Source organism: Silurus meridionalis, chromosome 13 (genome assembly GCF_014805685.1).
Source record: "Silurus meridionalis isolate SWU-2019-XX chromosome 13, ASM1480568v1, whole genome shotgun sequence".
Taxonomy (NCBI): domain Eukaryota; kingdom Metazoa; phylum Chordata; class Actinopteri; order Siluriformes; family Siluridae; genus Silurus; species Silurus meridionalis.
Window position 1 is genome coordinate 26,874,242 of NC_060896.1, and position 17,597 is coordinate 26,891,838.

A 17,597-nucleotide genomic window follows, 5' to 3' on the forward strand; every position below is an offset into this window, starting at 1 on the left:
GTGTGTGTGTGTGTGTGTGAGAGACACCGTCATTAATATACAGGCCTTTATGCCTTGCTTGATTACGTATTATATTACACTCGCTTCACAGCATCTCTCTGACTCCTGACCCGTTTCTTCTAGTCCCACTGAAACCTTATCTCCAGAATAAACTTTTTTTTAAATGAACCCAGACAAACGAAACCCCTCCAGAAGACTCGTTAAGTTTGACCTCGTTAGAGCTGTTTGTGTTGCTCTGTATTGCTGCCATAATCTTCTCACTGCAGGATGAAAACATTAGATCACATTTTATTGTCTTTAGCACCACGGGGTCTGTGTGTTAACGTGGCTCAGCTGTGTGTATCTGTGTGTGTATCCTGGCTGCGTTTCTCTCAAGGTTTTTTGGGCCGTTCCAGTTTGTGATCAGACTCGGTGCTGTCTGAATCGCTGTGGTGCTTTCGGTCGTGTGACTGCTCCAGCTTACTGCAGCGTGTCCATGAGGGAGAGCGCAGGTAGCTTCTGCTTAGGTGGTGGTGAAAACCTGAACATACACACACACACACACACACACACACACACACACACACACACACACACACACACACACACACACACACACACACAAATAGTCAGACCCCAGCTTTCCATCCCGAAATACAACATGGGGTTGTTTCAAAGTGTATTATCTGCATGACCAAGATGTCCAACAATGTGTTTTTTTACATCAATAGATTTCTGTGATAACAGTACAGGCCTGTAAATGGACATGAATGCATTATACATAATATCAAATGAATACAAAGCGAATAAAAAGTGTAATAGTGTTTAAAGAAGGCTTGGAAAAGAGGACTTTTAAAAAATATATAATTTCATGCTTGTGCAAGCATAGATTGAAATTCAGATATGAAACTTAAAAATAAATAAAGACCACTTTGTGTGATGCATTTACACAATTTTAGTGAAATTTATTTTTTAAAAATCCTTCCCGTTCAGGCCACACACCAGATACAGAGTTTCTGTCATGACTGGGTATTACCACAAGATGTCGCTGTATACAAATAAATTGACAATTTCAGGCTGGAAATCATTTCTTTTCTTTTCCTTTTTAACAATAACCAGTTAGACACAAAATATTATTTTGATTAAAAATTTGATTGAAAAAAGAACCCCCCCCTTTACATTCTCACTTATTGCATTGCATTGTGGGATTTCACAAACATAAATATTCTTTTTTTTACTGTTGAAAGAAAAAGGTTTTTCAGGTTGTGGTTCAATTTAGATCCACTGTTTATGTCCATCAAAAAAAGAAAGGCGAGAATCCTCTATGTAAGATCTAGAAAAATGGCCTAGTTATAATTTTAATGGAATTGAAGTATTGTTGTAGAGTGAAGTATTGTTGTAGAGTGATTGTTGTAGAGAAAAAACCCTATCTGTGGAAAATATGTAAATAATAGAAAAAAAAACTACTAGCTTTGGGAAATTGTAAATTGTAAATAAAAAATAATAATAAAAAAGGTAAATATATTTAATTATAATATGATAGCTGTGTATGTTTTTGTGTGCATGTGGCAGACTCACAGGCTTCACTTTTTGACCTTGTTGTGCATTGCACTTCACAATATCGTGTGCAGATAATTGTTTAGGTAACAACTGGAATTCTGATCCTCTTCGAGTTCATTTAAGTATGCGGATGCTGAGACATTAAAGTGAAAGCTCATAAATATGGATGCTTTAACGTGTTTTTCATTCTCTTTCTCTGGGACTGTTTTATTGTCTCACCATCTTACTGTCTTTCTGTCTCAATTTTGTGACATGATTAAATCTCCAAGATCAAGATTTGCATGTATTATAGCTAGTTTTATGGTTAAATGCAAACTTAATAATAAACAAACCTTTATTTTACAGTTAATTTCAGTGTTTACCTAATTTATAATTTGTATTATTTTATCAACAAGCATCACCTTATTATAGTCAATAATCTCTTCAACTCAGCCTAAAGCTTAAAGACACTCGTTACATGTATAAAACACTTGTTTTGTTGTGCTGGTATGGGAAAATAATTAACGAAGGGGTAATATCCTGAGGCGCTAAACAGATCAGTGTTTATAGTAAAGTTGCATGTTATTCTTATCACACAAGCACAGTTTTACCACTAATAACAATTTGATATTAATTACAGAAATTACATATTTTTTAAGTTTTAAAGTAATTATAATGTTTTAAATTACATAAATCAGGATACCAACTTTTGCTATGTTTCCACACGGACGGTTGTAATTGACGGATGTGTGCATCATGGCGGATTTTGGTGCTTGAATTATGATTTGGTGAGACTTAGTAATTAATTATATATATATATATATATATATATATATATATATATATATATATATATATATATATATATAATTAAAATAAGCGAAATTAAAACTTCAAGAACGCAACACACATTTATTCTTTACTCTTTACTTTATATATATATATATATATATATATATATATATATATATATATATATATATATATATATATATATATGTGTGTGTGTGCGTTCTTGAAGTTTTTAATTTCGCCTATTTTATATTTATTAATGTATATTTGGAATTAAACCCTGTTAATGAAATTAGTGCCATAAAAATTGTGTTAATGCATTTATATATATAAATATATTGCTACTTAGATTCTAATCAATACATATATATATATATATATATATATATATATATATATATATATATATATATATATATATATAGTCAACTCTAAAATCCCCTGCCCTGTATGTTTAAATTTAACATCATATCCTTCTATATTTTTGCTTTTAATATTTACGACAAAGCACCTTCAGTTGCTTAAAGGCTTCTGCTAAATGCTGGAAAATGCAACAGGAACTTTTTTCAATTTCTTCCTGGCATTTAAAGCATCGCTCACAGAACCAGCCTCATGACTGTGATGCCATTTCGGCTCTTTAGAAAAACGTACGCAATAAAAGCTGTTCTTGTGTTTGATTCGAATGGCATTTAATCTGTCAGAAAGAACGATGATTCAGACTTCCAACTGATCCCAAACACTCATCGTACAGTGTGTTGTCAGTGTCTCCTCTGCTTTGTCCCATATGACGGCCGTTAGACAGCCTGAACGCTTCAGCTGATGCGTAGGATTAGAATATGCTGCCGTAGTGATGGACACGCCCGCGCTCAGCTCTAAAAAGAGGATTGACATGACTACAAGTGTATATTTCCACTTTTCATAACACTGCTGAGTAGGAAACAAGATGCCGTTTTCATGTGTATAAAAACAGATGTAAAAAACACCTATATTTTATACTAGATTAAGAATAGGGTCTGTAAATTTTAGCTACGTTCAGAATTAGCAAAGAAAACAGGATAGCTTGGTTAAATATAGCAAGTGCTTAAAGCATTATGCTAAGAAAATGACCCCACCTGTACCATAGCTGTCTTTTTATACATCCCAGAACGCCCTCCTGTTTTCTACTCAGTAGTGTTAGAAAAAATGGGGGAAAAAAATGGAAGTAAAGAAATTTGTATTGGATTCCAACACAATTCTAGTCATGTACATTGTTCTTCATTTTCTAGATTAGGCAGTAAATAATTTGAGAAAACATACTGAGGGCATCATGCTAGCACTTGTTATGTTTACTTAGCTAGCCTGTTTTCTTTGCTAATTCCAAGATCTAACAGAGTAGCTAAAATAATTAGCTAGTGTTAGCAAGTCACCTTCTGGAAAATAATGATAAATATTGGTTATATTACATAATATTTTACTTTTAACTAATTGGTAAAATATGCGCATCAGTCCTACAGGGAGTGAATGATATTTTCAGGCAAAATGGGCAAAAATGTTTGAGAGTAATTTTTGACATAAGCGCATTACATACGCTTCATTTAATCTATTTAAACATTTACTCGTATTTTTGTATGCTACATTTAAAAACAGCATATTTTTTCAGCATATTATTGGTACTATAACTATATTCAGCTTCAACCCCCCCCAAATTACAAACAGCCTCCATCTGACATCATGTTAGAATAAAATCTTTATCTTTAGATACTAATACATTGAGATTGGCAAGACAAAATCATGTTCACACCCACATTTAAATATAAGTAACATGAGGAGAATGTGAAGCTGGATTGTAAAAGAAACACATCCATGCATGTAAGACTTGATTCTGGATAATATCAGAATGATCGTGAGAAATTAAACCCTTAATGCTGTGCTGTTAGAACAAAATAATCAATGACAGGGTGGGCACATTATTTTATATTCTGAATATATGTTTTTTTCTCTTCTAACAGCATCGTGAGGTGTTTTATACTGTACTCCTTATATTATTCTAAGTTTATCTTTACATATAATTCCATGGACATCTGCAAATATAGCTGAGATATAGCAGCTATACACAGTGTGTCTTTCCCTCGCTAGGCTCTTTTTTTGGCCTCCTTCTATAAAAGTATTATAATAGTCTCCTTAGTGCAAATATCACCACCTCTCTGCTTATGTACGAGTCCGTATGAACGAGTTGTTACTATAGAAACGATAATGTATTAGAGCTAATATCAGCGAGTGTTTTCCATACCTTTGTTTCACCATCAGTTTTTTGTTTCTCTACAATGAATATGAACAGATTGAAGCCTCTAAAAAAAAAAAAAAAACATCAATAGTGTGACATGATGATGGTCACATGTTTGGATGACTGACAATGGGTCTGGACTGGGTCTGAAGTGATAGAGTGGTTATTCACACACGTCTGTGTCCTAGACAAGGTCACATTCATAGTGCCTTCTGTGCGACACTCGACGGAAAGATGCTTGATGTTGACGTACTCGTTGCTGTCCACTTAATCCCATTATCCATATGTAAAAACTTATATATACCAGACAAGCGACTAGACAGTGGCCTGGCAGACTTTTACTGTTTTAATAAAACCATCTGAAGTGCACAGTGTGTAGGTGATGTTTGGCTTCATTTGCCCACTTCCTCCTCCCTCTCCTCCTCTTCTGCAAATGCACCTGTGCAGTCTGGAACTGCCACATTTCTCTAGGCTCATTATAGATGCATCTGGTTTCTCATGAAGGGAGGAAACACGCTACATTAGTGTCAGTGTTTAGTCTGGAAACGGAGGTGTCGAAATTTAAGTAGCGATAAAATCAGTACTCATAAACTAAAGTGCTCAGCTTTCTAAATTACTGTGATATTACAACGATTATTATTCATTTTATATAAACAAGTCATGCGCTTCTTCTATATATTATTTATTTATTTATTGTTTATTTATTTATTTATTATTTAAGAAAGTCTCGAAGGAAGTTTGACCTTTTTGCACAGCGAAAATAAATCTTACAAAATTGTCAAAATTAAAATAGATAATAAAAATTGCTAAATTGTGAATATTGAACATTTATTTGGCTTAAATTGGTTTAAACATTCTGTTTATATGCAGTTTAAAATGCTAAAGTAATCCCAGAAGTAATTTATGGACCACACTGTATATATAGATGTCCAGTATATATTGCATCACTCAACAATAACACGCCACTATTGCATTTTATTGCTAATCCTGCATGTACTAATAAACTGGCCTGTTTCCAGAAGCTGACAGGATGATGCACGGCTAACTCTAATAGCTAGCGAGGGTGCTGTGTAATTAGGCGAGGATAAAACCCCTCTTCATTGAGCCTCACTACTGTGAAGTGTCTCTCTGACTGGTTTTTCTCTCCTATGCACCCATTTTAACCCACTCCACATGTCACATTCGGACCCCGTGCTGGGCAATGAAGCTGTTTATACTTCCACTGCATGCTGCGTGCTGAAAAACCTTCATTATTAGCAGCCAGAAAAAAAAGAGACAGAGAGAGAGAGAGAGAGAGACAGCAATTTGTGTGACTGATTATAAAAAAAATGGAGCACACACTATAGTCGAAAAAGTCCTTAAAATGAGCTCAGTGTTCATTATATTTTCATTGTAATCCCAAATTTAGGCTTGAAGGGAATCCTCTATGCACTTGGCTAACTAAATAGCATCATTTTGAATTTGATAATGCATACTGAGACATGATTTACCCCATGCATTTTGAGAAAATAATTTCATGCAGATATTCTTCATATCAGTTAATAGTTTGCCTTGGATCCTTGAAATAATTTTATTGTGGGTTGAAAATTTTATTTTCTCAAATTAAAAAGACAAAAATGTAAAAATGTAAACAAATCTGTCTGAATTTTTCTTTGTCATGCATTATCTAGTTCTTGTGTGTTTTTGCCTTTTACTGAGTTTGTTGCATAGAAACAAACAGAACATGCATGAGTCTCAAAAAGCATCAAAGTCTACGAGGTGATGTCAAAACGTTTCGAGACTAGCTCTGTTTACAAGAAAGTACATTATTTATCTACATCTTTTGATTTTCTGAAGTGATTTCGGCGAAAGTGAATTTCCGGCGGGAAACTCGTGTGTAAGGAAAGCTCGGTGATAAGGTGCATTGTCTTCGTGAAGCAACCAGTTTTACACACGCAATGATGTAATCGCAGACCTGGTAATGCATGTGGTCAGAATAGCACTAGTGACACAGCTCTAAAAGTACACAGGACGCACTTGTGGTGCACTGACTTATGAAGGTTGGTGCTTCCTGTGACTGTGCGTGCAGCCTTGTGCTGCTACCTGTTGGCGTGTTACAAAAATCAGTGTGACTCAAAAACACTGCACACCGCAACACTGCATTTGGCATTTTATATTTATGGAAATCATTTTGCTGCCAATATTACTGCTACACCTCTGAAAGTTACAGTTCAGGGCCATAACACTTTCTTATTGTTTTGTGTATTCTCTTGTACTTGTCCTCGAGAAACCACATTCCATTCCAAATTGCATAAAATAATGACACTTATAAACACCACTGGACTTGATTTACATTTGGCCACGGACACAAAACTCCATCAAAGCAAACAACTGATTTCACAGAAAGCTGAAAATGACACAGTGGCTGTTAAACAGTAAACAAACACTTCTCAAATACGGTGTAAGATCAATCTTTTTTCTTTCTTTCTATAAACACATGAAATCTTCCTCTTTTTATAGGGTGCCATTACTTTTGTTGAAGTTGACTGGCTAGTTTTATTGGTCTAATGGGTAAATGTACTGACGATTTTGTGTAGTTTATTCCGTGTAGTGCTTTTGTCTTGTGACAGTAAGCATTTCAAAACACTATAAGAGACAAATTTATTGGGCGTGCTCACACACACACACACACACACACACACACACACACACACACACACACACACACACACACACGGGACAGATGGATGCTCTCAGTGCTGTGTGTTTGCTGCAAAGCTGTCATATTTTATCAGACACAGGAGGGAGTTATCTAGAGTTTCCAGATTGGACAGCTTCCAATCCAATCACTATTAAAAATATTCTGTAACAACAAACCATGTGCCTCAAATGACACACAGTATTACATCAGTATTTGGAGGCACACAATTTTATATATACAGGGTGTCTGAATGCATTAGCTAAAAATTCTCCCTTCATTGGAACTAGGAGACAGGGCATCCAGTGTAAAAACATATGCCAAATCGAACATGCGCATCACGAATACGGATGATCCGCTGTGGCGACCCCTAATGGGAGAAGCCGAAAGAACGTTTTTTATTGGAACTAGGAGACCCAAACTAGCTCAAGCATGACAATACCCCTAAACCAGCTCCATGAACGTATGCTTTACATGAGGTTGGAGTGGAGGATCTTCTGCTATAGACCTACAGAACACCTCCGGGGTGTTCTAATTAATCACCCTTCACAAGACAATAGATTCATTACCGGATGAACACAAAATTAAATGGAAGGATTAAAATAAATACTTAAAAAAAATAATAAATATGACTTTTTGAGGAGGAAAAATAAAACACTGACTCTAGTGAGGGAGATTTACAGGATGAATTGTTTGAAAGCATGATCTGTGTCCTTGTGATTAATATAATTTATGCTTTATTTATTTATTTTTCATTACACTGAACTACCAGCTAATTCGAATGCTCCTCTTCAGCTATATTTAAATCTAATGTTTCTGGGCTGTATGAGATTTCCTGCACTCTGACATACAATTATTAAAAATGGGTGATGTTACACAAAAAAACTTAAGAGTGTGTAAATGTAGAATATGAGAGACTCACTTGCAGGTGATTCTGGGCTTTCTTCATCGGAATCGACGAAAACCTCAGCCAGCTCCTGGTCGGACATGTCTGTGAGCTCTGTCAGGTCAAGCATGTCGAAGTGAACCTCAAGGGAGGAAACACTGCTCAGAGGCTCTGCAACACAACAGTACCCGGCAATAGTTATGTTTTCTTCTTTTATTAAAAAATGACATTATACATTTTTACCATTTATGGTTATGGTTATAGTTCCGTATGATGCTGAGGCAAATCTGCAAAACAAATTTATTGATGTCACTTATGTTCTAGCAGCTATAAAACATTGTTCCCTCACTAAGACAAAGTACTAAAGTGTTGTGTTACAAAGAAACAAACTGCTTTTTTTTTATTATTTCTGTTAATATTTATATACAGTACAGACCAAAAGTTTGGACACACCTTCTCATTCAAAGAGTTTTCTTTATTTTCATGACTATGAAAATTGTAGAGTCACACTGAAGGCATCAAGGGCTATTTGACCAAGAAGGAGAGTGATGGGGTGCTGCGCCAGATGACCTGGCCTCCACAGTCACCTGACCTGAACCCAATCGAGATGGTTTAGGGGTGAGCTGGACCGCAGAGTGAAGGCAAAAGGGCCAACAAGTGCCAAGCATCTCTCGGGGAACTCCTTCAAGACTGTTGGAAGACCATTTCAGGTGACTACCTCTTGAAGCTCATCAAGAGAATGCCAAGAGTGTGCAAAGCAGTAATCAAAGCAAAAGGTGGATACTTTGAAGAACCTAGAATATGACATTTTTCAGTTGTTTCACACTTTTTTGTTATGTATATAATTCCATATATAATTCCACATGTGTTAATTCATAGTTTTGATGCCTTCAGTGTGACTCTTTCCAGAATCCTGTTGGAAATATTTGCGGATTTTTACCGAATTCTTTCTTGTAGTAGGTTTCTGCATAATAACTGCTTTGAAGCTGCTATCGTTCTCCATCCTGTCTTAAAGTCTTAACGCTTTTCATGTTGTGTGGGTAAAAAAAGAAGACAAGAAGACAGGTATGGAAACAGACAGACTCCCCAGGCTTTGAAGTCTCCTAATGAGTTTTCATTCCCTGGGGGTGAACCAGACATAGAAGATGAGCTATTGGAAAAAAATCATATGCTTCTAGAAGCTCCCTTTCTTCACAGGCATGCATATGGAATGTGTTCACGGTTAAGGTCGGTCTTAATGAAGCCCAGACTGTTCGATTAGCAGAAGATGGACAGCTGGCTGTCCTTTTAATGATTGTAGGTGAAGACTGGAAGTCAGTCAATGAGACACATGCTTTGCTCCAAATGTTTAATCAGCTCCATACTTCATACTTTTTTTTTCATATATATCCTGGTAATGATCATGTTGAAGCACATACTGTCTATGTCAAGAAACGCACATTTGTCTTATTTTTTTATCGCAGTATATCCTACAGTCTATTCCTTTTTTAATTCAAGGTCTGCAAGACAAGTAAATTCCTGGTACCACTTATGTATGTTACAGCAGCTCTACACACATAGCAGACATTTTTTTTCCTGGAGAACCTATTAAGAAAAAAAAAAAAAAAAACAGGCTGCCATGTTACTAGGAAACCACACAGCATAAACCCCTGTCTATGTTGAAAAACTTCCTCTGTTAATGATATGTTAGTGCATATCACTGTTCACAGCTGGTCCATCCTTGGACCACTTTTGATAGATACTGACCACTGCACACTGGAAACAAAAGCGGAAGAAAAGCTCTTTCGTCTAGACGTCACAATTTGTCAAACTCGCTCAAATGCTTACACTTGCCCATTTTTCCTGCTTCTAACATCAACTTTGAGGAAAGATAATTCCACTTACTGCCAAATATATCCAACCCACTAACAGGTGAAGAGATAATCAGTGTTATTTACTTATTATTACTCATTACTATTACATTATTACTTGTAATGTCTTTGTTATGCTTGGACACTATGTTGAATTTTACAGTGGGGGAAATAATTATTTGATCCCCTGCTGATTTTGCAAAGAAAATACAAAGATATGAACAGTCAAGAATTGTTACGGCAGGTTTATTTTAACAGAGAGAGAAAGAGTATAAAAAAATCTAGAAAAAAACATAAATTAATATTATAGAATATACATTATATGGTATTTGATCGAGTGACATGTATGTAATCCTGTACCAACCAGCAAGAATCCTGACCACCACAGACCCAAATTAGTCTTGTCCCTTTAAGAAAGAACTCCTAATAACTCATTACTTCATCACCATGGGCAAGACCAAAGAGCTGTCAAAGGATGCCAGGGACAAGATTGTAGACCTGCACAAGGCTGAAAAAGGCTACAAGACCATCAGATATTTGAGAAACAGCCCCAAAACAGAATATTTTCTCCTCTATGTTTGATAGTGGGGATGGTGTTCTTGGGGTCATATTCAGCATATATATATATATATATATATATATATATATATATATATATATATATAGAGAGAGAGAGAGAGAGAGAGAGAGAGAGAGAGAGAGCAGAACTCCCAGGGGGTGCCCACCCACGCCTGTCTTTCGCTAAACCCCCTGAAGAGATGAGAAAAGTGGTGGGAAAATGATGATCAAGTGAGCTGAAATACAGAAATATAAAAATCACATAAAATGATCTAGCCTGAGAATTAAATTGAGGGAGAATTTGGATTTATGCAGTGCACTTCATCCCATCTTTATCTTTCCCTTTACATTTTAAACAGATTTTGCAGCTTTAACCACACTGCTAACATTCATTTAAAACACACACACACACACACACACACACACACACACACACACACACACACACACACACACACACACACACACACACCCACAAACACACACCCACCCTTCGTTATCTTCCCCCTCCCCTGCTAACTCACCGGGCTTCTGCTTGAATAATTGATTGCTAACACTCTTTTCCTTTCCAGCAATCTCTAATTTGGAAGAGATGAGAAATGAAGGCTGTTCCTTTCAGAAAATATTATTACATTGCAAAAACAAAAAAAGGGAAAAATACAGTGTGCACACACATACAATGATCAAATTTAGCCAAATCATATAAAACATACAAACGGACCTAATTACACCAAGCTTCATTTCTGGAAACTCCTGCTAATGTTGGCAGTCTCAATAATGTACATATATTCTCAATAGAATCTAATGATGATGAGACTCAGATGTGTTCAATTTTTTAAATTGAGAGTCTCATCAGATATTTGTTCTGTCTGTCTGTCTGTCTGTCTGTCTGTCTGTCTGTCTGTCTATCTATCTATCTATCTATCTATCTATCTATCTATCTATCTATCTATCTATCTATCTATCTATCTATCTATCTATCTATCTATCTATCTATCTATCTATCTTAAGTGCGTGTGTGGACGTGTGGGTAGCAATGAGCCGCAGTCCAGATGGAACTGCATGGTGTTGAAGTATGGAATGGTGGCCATGTTGGTTCTTTTCACCCTGAATAAGTCTCCAACCATCCCTACTCCAAAACAACCCCAAACCATTGAAATTCCATTTGATGGTGGGGGTGAGGCAGTCTGATTACATCTTCTTTTCTTTGTCTTACAGAATTTCTTCTATTAAAGGCAAAAAATGTCAGATTTGGAAACCACAGAACTTTCTTCCACTCATTCACTGTCCAATGCTCAGGTGTTTTTAGATTAGATTAGATTAGATTCAACTTTTTTGTCATTGTGCAGGGTACATGTACAGAGCCAATGAAATGCAGTTTTTGCTTTTTACCGAATTTGCAAGGGGAAAATGCACGTGTCGTAAAAACCATTCAAGACTCCGTGTTTCCAAACAGATTAGGCAACAGTGGACCATAATCATAAATATGGGGGGCAAGAAGACATTAATTAAAGACAACCATAAACAAATTCAGAGAGTCAAAAGGGGATCACGCATATGGTATAGGCAACAATGTTTTCAACAGACAAATCACATACAATACATCTCACAGTTATAAAAGTGCACTGGTTGTACCGTTGGTGTGAGACAAACACAGAATAGTTAATTAACCAGAGTATCAGGTTTTAGCTAAATTTCTACCACTTTCATTCCTAGAATATTTGCTCATCAGGGACAAACATACTTACAAAGAACATATTTACGTTTAATCACCACATTATCTGTGTAAAGCTGCTTTGAGACAATGTCCATTGTTAAAAGCGCTATACAAATAAAAATGAATTGAATTGAATTGAATATCAAATATTAGTAAAAGGGAAACACTTTTTTACAAAAAGAAACAATTTAGCTTTGGACTTATCACCAGATTTACAGAGACTTGATAAAGAGAAGCAATAAGTCACTGTTAAAATAAAATTAAGCTCTTTTTAGAGATAATAGAATCAAGGTAGCTGTGTTTTGAGGTCTGGTTGAAGCTCTGGATGCATCATTACAGAACAGGATGGTGCAACGGAGATCACAGTAAAGATAATAAACAATAATGAGACTCGGGTAGAGCTGAAAGGTCATCATCAGGGCAAACACCGAAACAAGAAAGACACAGGATGAGCTTTAATACTACAGACATGACCCTGGAATCGATATGTGTATATAAGTAGCACAATGTGTTGAATGAAAGTTATCCACTAGCTTCAGTTTCTCAGTAAAAACAATAAAATCCATTTAATATGTCAATGTATTGATGATCACGGTTTGTCATGTGAATGATCTGTATGAGCTAAATGCTGCTAAATTTATCAGTTGGTGTATGAGCTCAGATTACAAAGATGATTTTGCATGGTTTCTGTGTTCTCTAATAGAACATGTACAACATGTAAGTTTATCTAACAGGTAAGTTCAAAAAGTAAACATTAGCCATGTCACTAGCTAGCTAAGTTAACTGATTATATAGCATCACCGGTGAACTGTGGAGCATTACATGGAATTGTTACTGCCATTAAACCTCAATAACAAGTTAGCGACTGGCTAAAGCTGCTAACAAATCAAAATGAATGTGGAAATATGGCTTGTTTCTATGCTTAAATAGGAATTATATATGGTTTGAACCCTTGGCACTTCCTCTCTGATGTCGGTGCATGGCAGGTGCTGGTGCCGACTCGCTTGGGACTGGACGAGTAGATAAAGCCGGGCTTGTTAGTGTTTTTCAATTGCTGTATGTATCACAGCATTAGAGCTTGTGCTTCTTCTGTAGTCGTACAATGGCTCCTTTTAGCCTTGGGCTTTGGTTGACCCAGACACTGTGGATAGTGTGTACAAATTTGGCTCAAGTGTGTGAAGGCTTGAGGCAGTTTTCTCTTTTTACAGAGTTCCACTTTTACTCCAACCTGCTTTATATCTTAGCGTAGAAAAGAAGATTGAAGATAAAACCAAGGAATGTTAGTGTATGTGTATGTGTATGTGTATGTGTTCCCTGGCAATGCTTTTCATTACATTTTGGGACGTGCATATAGGGATTATTGACCAAGGTCTGGGCTCTGTGATTGTGTATTTTCTTCCTGTTTTAGTTTAAATCAAATTACTCAATGTCACTCATGTAACTCAATTCTATTTATCCTAATCTAGCCTAGCAAGCTAACGAGTCTAAAATGGCTAGCTAATGTTTGCAGAGAAAAATAGCTAGCTAGATACTCAATATAATTAATATAATAAAAATAAAGCATCATTGAGTAAACTATTTATATATGCACAAACTAACACAATGCCTATACGCCTAAACTAACATCTCTGAAATTACAAGAAAGAAAATCCAATCTTTCCGTTATTTACCCCGGAAATCACGCCGTCTGTCAGTGACATGCAGCAGGCTTGGGGTGTGTCCGGGAATCACTCTGTCCTCCTCAGGACCCCGGGAATGATGGGAAGACTCTTTTGACAGTTCTTCTGACGATGAGGGCTTCAGCAGCTTCTGGCCTTTTTTAGTCTCATCTGAAAAAAAAAATGATATTAAAATGTTTTCCTTAAGTACTACAATTTTTCTGCATGTTAGAAAATGTGCTGTTCGTCACTATTTTGAAGAGAGAACATAAAGAGCATTAAAGGATGAGATGTCTGAGAGCACTGGTGTAACCATATGGTTCTGCTGAGAGTGTGTATGGAGTAAGAGCTCTGTTATTGTGTGTGTGTGTGTGTGTGTGTGTGTGTGTGTGTGTGTGTGTGTGTGTGTGTGTGTAACTATAGAAATCATTGTCGGTATAAAGGTCTGATATGCAGGAGAATGGAACCCTGACCTGCACGAGTTCTCCTACATCACTACTGTTACTGTTCATACTGAAGTACATTCAGAAGTGAGAACTTTTGTACTTAGTCAAGTAGAAATGTAAAAGGAGTAGGTTTACTTCTACTGGAGTCAGATTTAAATTAGTACTTTTACTCAGTGAATAATCTACTCCATCCATAAGTGTAAATCAGCTTGCAAAAAGGCATGCATATAAGAGTAAGGCATTTGAAAAGCTTTTTAGGATGCATTGCTGGATGTACAGTTCAGGTCATATATATTTCGTACCGGATTCAGTATTCGAAACTCTTCCTACTCACTTTACATGTGGATAAAAAGAATAGACTGCAAACAAATCTAAAATCCGTACACGCTTCTCTATCACATGTCAGTTTGGCAGAAGCAGAAAGATCCCAGGCTGGGATGTGTGTATCGTGTTTGTAGGTTGTGGTGTGTGAGCTGTACTCTTCACACATGACTGAACCTGAATCAGACCTCCCAGTAGCCGCAGTCAGCGGGTTCACCGCATCCAAAACACCATTATACACAAGCTTAACTTCTCTACTATAGAAATAAAGCTACTTTCCTGATCGATCATGTGCAAGCAGATTTTTTAGCCATGTTTTAAATCAAGTAGCCGGGGAAAATCTGAAAAATATTATAGAAAATTAATAATGTGCATTTTTTAAGGAATAAAACATTGCCGGTTTGTCTTTGTAGGAAACTAATCAAGGACATGGGGTTTCATTTGGTCCAGTATTAAGCCACATTTCTACAATCAAACCAAAATATTTATTTCTCAGAAACCACTGCATTAAAAAAGACATCAGTCCAGACAACAATCTGCTTCAAGAAAATGCTTCAAGCCTTTTTTTTTTATAAATTCACGGTTGCTGTTGCATTGGATGTCATTTATATGTTGTAATATAAGACGATATATTTATTTTAATTGATTATTCTACTGTTTAATAATCTACAATTATATTGTCTTCTGTGTTTATATGCATATCGATGTTTGTATTCTTTTTTTTTTACAGAAGCACACACATCCACAAACAATAAAGGAGTCAAGATTGTAGCTTTGGCATTGATGTGTCACTTCCACAGGTAGTTCATCATATGTTATAACATGTTATAGCAGTCTTTCCTTTAACATCTTTTTTTCTCTCTTGAAATGCAGACAAAAATATGCATACTTTTTACAGGGAAATTTGGAAAAAACTCATATGGCAAAATTTTTCAACAAATGTTTACAAATAAATATTAATAATAGATATTTTCTGTATTACAAATAAGTATCTTCCAACAGAAAGCTTCACCATAGTTACATAGTTAGAGGATTACATTCTTAATAGTAATCCAGTGTCTTTCACAGTAAAAAAAATGAACATAATATTACAAAATGAAAAAGAAATCATGCAGTAAAGGTACTTTCTGATTGATGTTTTTCAGCCCAGAAAGTGTGACGAAGGCAACAATGGCATTTAAATGCTTATTTTTAGCTGAGGGTGTTGGTAAATGAGTTATTAAAACATTTCCCAACATTTGGTTTGCCCTGGAAACCTATTTAACAAGAACAATGCAGCTAAAATCACTATTTTATTCATTTATTTCATAAAAAATAATTCAAGATTATTTCAAGTTCCAAGTTGAACTCATCTTATAGTAAAATAACACTTTATTTTTAAAAATCAGAATTTTCAATTATCAAAACCTGTTGCAATAATGAAAACATTTCTGAAGGATGCTGGTCAACATCACATAAAATAATCCACATCATCCACATAGGATGAAAAGGCTGGAAGGTGTATTTCTATCCTGCAAGACTATAAACATGAGTATATCCTTTTCTGTATATCTAAAACAGCCTTGACACAAGTTCAGCAAACATCTAGAATGGAGAGATGCCCCTTACCTGGGCTCCCTGCCCCTCCCTGAGCCTCCATCCAGTACACTGAGAGTCTGATGCTGCTCTCTAGAGCAGCTGAATGTGTATGTGTGCAAACGCCAAGAGATAATAAGCATCGACTCCCACTGGATTATCACAGTGAAAAGCCACAATCTCTGTTTTCTCCACCTCCTGTACGCCTACTGGTCCTCCTTTAAACTGCGCTCGCAGCCATTCAGCAATCGGAGGGGGTGGGGGGGATGAAGAGGGGGAGAGAGAGACAGAGAGAGAGAGAGATAGGGAGAAAGAGAGAGAGGGAGAGAGAGGGAGAGAGAGAAAGAGAGAGAAAGAAAGAGAGAGAGAGAGATTCATTTGTGTATTATATATATAAATTAGGCCTATGAGACAATGGACCATGTACTCCTTCACTATAAATCAAATAAAAAATAAAGATCAAAACTTAAATCTTTACAATGTTTTTAAAAAGTGACCCAGGATGGGTTTATTCAGCAGTAAAATATTATCTAAGTTTATTTTATTTACATAATCTTCGTTCAAAATATACTGCTCGTCCAAAAAAACAAAATAATCACCACCTGGATTTGACTGAGCAAATAGATAAGAGCCTCCCATTGGTTAATTACTGCATCGTTAATTATGTTTTAACTGGCAACAAGTTATTTAACCCTAACTGATGCAGTGAGTAGCTTCTCGTTTCTTAAAAAAACATGTCAGAAGACACGTCCTGTGGTCGTGGAAAAGATGTTAATCTGTTTCAGAAGGGTCACATTATTGGCATGCATCAAGCAAAGAAAACATCTAAGGAGATCGCTGTAACTACTACAGCTGGATTAAGAACTGCATCAGAACATCATCTTCGAGAAGGAAATGTGGACGGAAAAAAAATGGAATGATCGTGATCGGCGATCACTTAAACGTTTGGTGAAATCAGATCATAAAAAAAACAACAGTGGAACTCATGGCGATGATTAATAGTGAAAGTAAGAGCATTTCCACACGCACAATGTGAAGGGAACTCAAGGGATTGAGACTAAACAGCAGTGTAGTCTTAAGAAAACCACTTATCAGTGAGGCTAATCGTGGAAAAAAAGGATTAAATTTGCTAGGGAGCATAAAGATTGGACTCTGATGCAATGGATGAAGGTCATGTGGTCTGATTAGTCCAGATTTACCCTGTTCCAGAATGATGGGCACATCAGGGTAAGAAAAGAGGCAGATAAACTGATGCACCAATCATGCCAAGTGCCAACTGTACAAACATGTGGGGGCAGTGCGATGATCTGGGGATGCTGCAGTTGGTCAGGTCTCG

At 36.2% G+C, this 17,597-nt stretch overlaps 1 protein-coding gene across 1 annotated transcript; it reads right to left on the reverse strand.

Moving 5' to 3' along the window:
* Positions 1-268: 268 nt before the first annotated feature.
* On the reverse strand, positions 269-16,456 carry LOC124395831 (dysbindin domain-containing protein 1-like). The gene is made up of 4 exons (XM_046864701.1): positions 16,295-16,456; positions 13,932-14,090; positions 8,173-8,307; positions 269-520 (listed from the first exon to the last, which is right to left on the reverse strand). Exons 1-4 carry the CDS (start codon positions 16,323-16,325, stop codon positions 372-374), a joined length of 474 nt encoding a protein of 157 aa, XP_046720657.1. The 5' UTR covers positions 16,326-16,456; the 3' UTR covers positions 269-371.
* Between the last annotated feature and the right edge of the window lie 1,141 nt (positions 16,457-17,597).